Source organism: Otolemur garnettii, unplaced genomic scaffold, assembly GCF_000181295.1.
Source record: "Otolemur garnettii isolate 467f Iridium unplaced genomic scaffold, OtoGar3 scaffold00048, whole genome shotgun sequence".
In the NCBI taxonomy this organism is placed as follows: Eukaryota; Metazoa; Chordata; class Mammalia; order Primates; family Galagidae; genus Otolemur; species Otolemur garnettii.
The window spans coordinates 9,144,986-9,148,219 of NW_003852443.1; the positions used below are offsets into that span (position 1 = coordinate 9,144,986).

The window sequence follows — 3,234 nt, forward strand, 5'->3', positions numbered from 1 at the left end:
CGCCGCCAACTGTGCTACCCTGTCCACGCCTCGCCTCGGCAGCCAGGGCAGGGCCGCCGTCGAAGAGCCCCAATACACGGTCCCCATCTCAGCATGATGGACTTGGAGCTGCCGCCGCCGGGACTGCCGTCCCAGCAGGTGCTGCCCCGGCCCTCGGGCTCCTGCGGTGGTGCCGGGACGGGGACAGAGAAGCTAGGGAACCGCTGCCCGGGAGGGACAACCGCAGCCGGCTCTTCCTGCCGTCTGGCCAGAGCCAGGACTGCAGCGGCCGCGCACTGGAGCCGCAGCGCTCGCGCTGGGCGGGGAGGGGCGGCGGTGACCCGAGGGGCAGCGGAGGGAGTGGGGACATGGCCAGAGAGTCAGACCGACCACGAGCCTGCGGCCTCAGAGGACGGCCAAATGGGGATTTGGGGATTGCGCCCGCGCGCCGGGGGCGAGGGGGCGTCTCTTAGCTGCGTCCCTAGAGCAGGAGGCGGGATCCCTGAGTTTGAGCAGCCCCGCAAGCGGCCGGGCAGGAGGGGGCGGACGCTGGCGGTCTGAGCCGGCGCGGCCCGGCCCTTCCCGGGCTGTACTGCTCCCCCGCCTCGGCGCCGGCAAAAATGTGCCTAGTCACGGGGCCGCTCTTGGGGGAGCTGAGGTCTCCTCTGGGCTGGGACCCGCAGCCCCTTCTCTGCCGCTGCACCCGACTCCAGGCCCCTAGACCTCCGCGAGCGCGGGCTGCGGCGCGCTCACCCGAGGGCCGTCTATGGGCACTTCTTTGCGAAGTCATCGGGCACTCCGAGCGCTCTTGGGCAGCCGTGTCTTCTAGAAAGCCCAGTCTCCGGGCATGAGGGGGATGTCCTGAAGTGCCCGGCGCGCTCCAGTGCCCCGACGTCTGGCTGCCTGACCGGGGCTCACGCGTTTCCCCGAGCCGGGGAAGAGGTTCGGGCTCGGGGATTGGGGGTTGGCCCCTAGCAACGCGGCGGGAAGTGTGGGCGAGTGCACCTTCTAGTTCCGGGCGCGGCGCCTCCTGCTGGCGCACGCGGCGTGCGTGGCCTTTGCCTAAGCGAAAGTGGCCGGTTGGCTGTCACGGCGGCCCTCGGTTGGCCCTTTCCTGCTTTATAGCGTGCAAACCTTGCCGCTCTGGGGCCAAGGGACATGTTGGAGCTGTTGATCTGTTGCGCAATTGTTATTTTCCCCAGGGCAGCTTTGTCTTTGGATTTAGCGTTTCAGAGTGGCCATTTCAAAATGTGTAAGATGGGATATTCTGTTCTGTGCTGTCAAGGGTAAGAGTTGCGAGTGTAGATTAGAATTTCTATTGCTTTTAGTCTGTTACTGAATTTTTTGCTTTCAGCTATTACTTCTCCTTTGGGTACTTTCTGTGTTGAGAATTTGCCTCAATTTCTTAGCAAGCCTCTTTTGCAACGGCCCAGGGTAGGACACTTGGGTTTCATAATACTTTGCTAGTAAGTTCTCTTAAGTTGTTATAAAGGTAAAAACAAGTTTCTGTTCATACTTGTAGGAACGTTAAAAAGAGTACTTACGTTTGTAATTTGTTTGTAATTGGGTCTTTAAGATAAAACCATTTGGCTCAAGGAAATGTGTAATTTGATGTGTACAGTAGATATGTTTATGCTTAAAGTTTTAGGCTAATTCCGAAGATGTGATGTACTGTTTTAAATTATTGAGAATGTATTAATTGTGCTTTTTTTTTCCCTTTAAAAGTTGTTAGTCTTGAACTTTACCCATTAATGATTGGGATTGCATTCTGCCAGTTCCCACTAGTGTGAAGAAGTAAATTGTACTTTCTGATTTAGCTGCTGTTCAAGAGTTATATATAAAAAAAATGCTTGTGTGACTAAAGGATACATATATATGATGCAAATGAACTTTAGTTTTCCTAATTTCAGAAGTTGTATTCTAGAGCCCTCTATTTTTTAATTTTCCTTTCTTTACTGTGTAACATACATAACATTCCATACACAAAAAAGTTCATATAACAGGTATGCTTTACGTGTGAGTTTTTCAGTTGTTTGATAAAATAACTGCTTTTCCACCTTCACAAATCTGCATATTTGAGAACTATGAAAGAAAAACAAGTAAAATTTAAAAGCAGTTTCATGTCTGTGATTCATATTAAATCGTTTGTAGTCCAGAAAGATTTCAGTGGAATCAAAGTGTTCTTGACAGTTTGTGAAAGGAACTCTCCAAGTGTGAAGTGGTATTAGGATACAGTTTTTCCATTAATCTGTGCAGAGGATGTGTTGATAAACAGGGCAGTATTCCGTATTTCCATCAGATGGAAGGAACCATCCATTTCTTTTTTCAAGGCTGTCTTGGTGAAGTAAAGTACTTTTGTAGATGAGGTATGAAGTTGATCTTGGACCACACTGATAAGACTATTTTTAAAAGTCAAACACAAAGGAAAAATAGGACAGGCTTTTCATCTCCTGGATGAATGTTAAGTAAAAAACAACTTGACTTTTTGGATATGTGAAAAATCTCTTGAGATTGTGGAAGCAGCATGTGGAAGATAAATGCACAACTCATCAGTTGGGCCGTTTTGAAATCTTTCTTGTAACTAAGGTGCTAATAAACAATGCTGGGGGGGTAAAAAGCCACCTGTTTTTAGCAGTACCGAAAGGAATTGAAAGCCAAATAAATTGTTTTTCTTAATATTTATTGTTACTTAGGGCAAATTATACTTAACAAAGCTGCATGAGGAAAGGAACTTGGTGGACTCTATGCACATTCTTTTCTGGGAATTGTCTGTGTCCTGAATAAAGACATTTAAAAGGGGTTTTGCATGAATAATATTTCCTCTTTAATATTTCCTTGAACCTGGGTTAACTTTTCAATATGCACTTCTCAGAGTGCCAGCCAGTATAATTACTTCACATGCATTATATCATGGTAACCACACGGAAAATAAAAGTATCTCCCTTTTTAAGGTTAGCAGAGAGGCACAGAAAGAAGCCAAGAGGACTGGCTTAGGTTGAATTCAAACCTGAGTAGTCTGACCCCTGGGGGCTCCTAATCACCACTTCCAACTTGGATCAAGACTAGTTAAACTGGCTGGGCGCCTGTGGCTCAAGAGGCTAAGGCGCCAGCCACATACACCTAAGGTGACGGGTTCAAATCCCCAGCCCCGCCGCCAAACAACAATGATGACTGCAACCAAAAAATGGCCAGGTGTTGTGGCGGGCGCCTGTAGTCCTAGCTACTTGGGAGGCTGAGGCAGGAGACTCGCTTGAG

At 49.0% G+C, this 3,234-nt stretch overlaps 1 protein-coding gene across 2 annotated transcripts in view; it reads left to right on the top strand.

Annotated features, from left to right (window-relative positions):
- The first annotated feature begins 6 nt into the window (after positions 1–6).
- Positions 7–3,234, top strand: part of NFE2L2 (nuclear factor, erythroid 2 like 2) — a 32,931-nt gene continuing 29,703 nt past the window's right edge. The window contains exon 1 of one of the 2 annotated variants that reach the window (XM_003791488.3): positions 7–138. In XM_003791488.3, the coding sequence (XP_003791536.1) occupies positions 94–138 (45 nt within the window). In that variant the 5' untranslated portion in view covers positions 7–93. Of the gene's footprint in view, positions 139–983; positions 1,266–3,234 lie in introns of those variants that run through there. The other variant, XM_003791489.3, reaches the window with a different exon arrangement.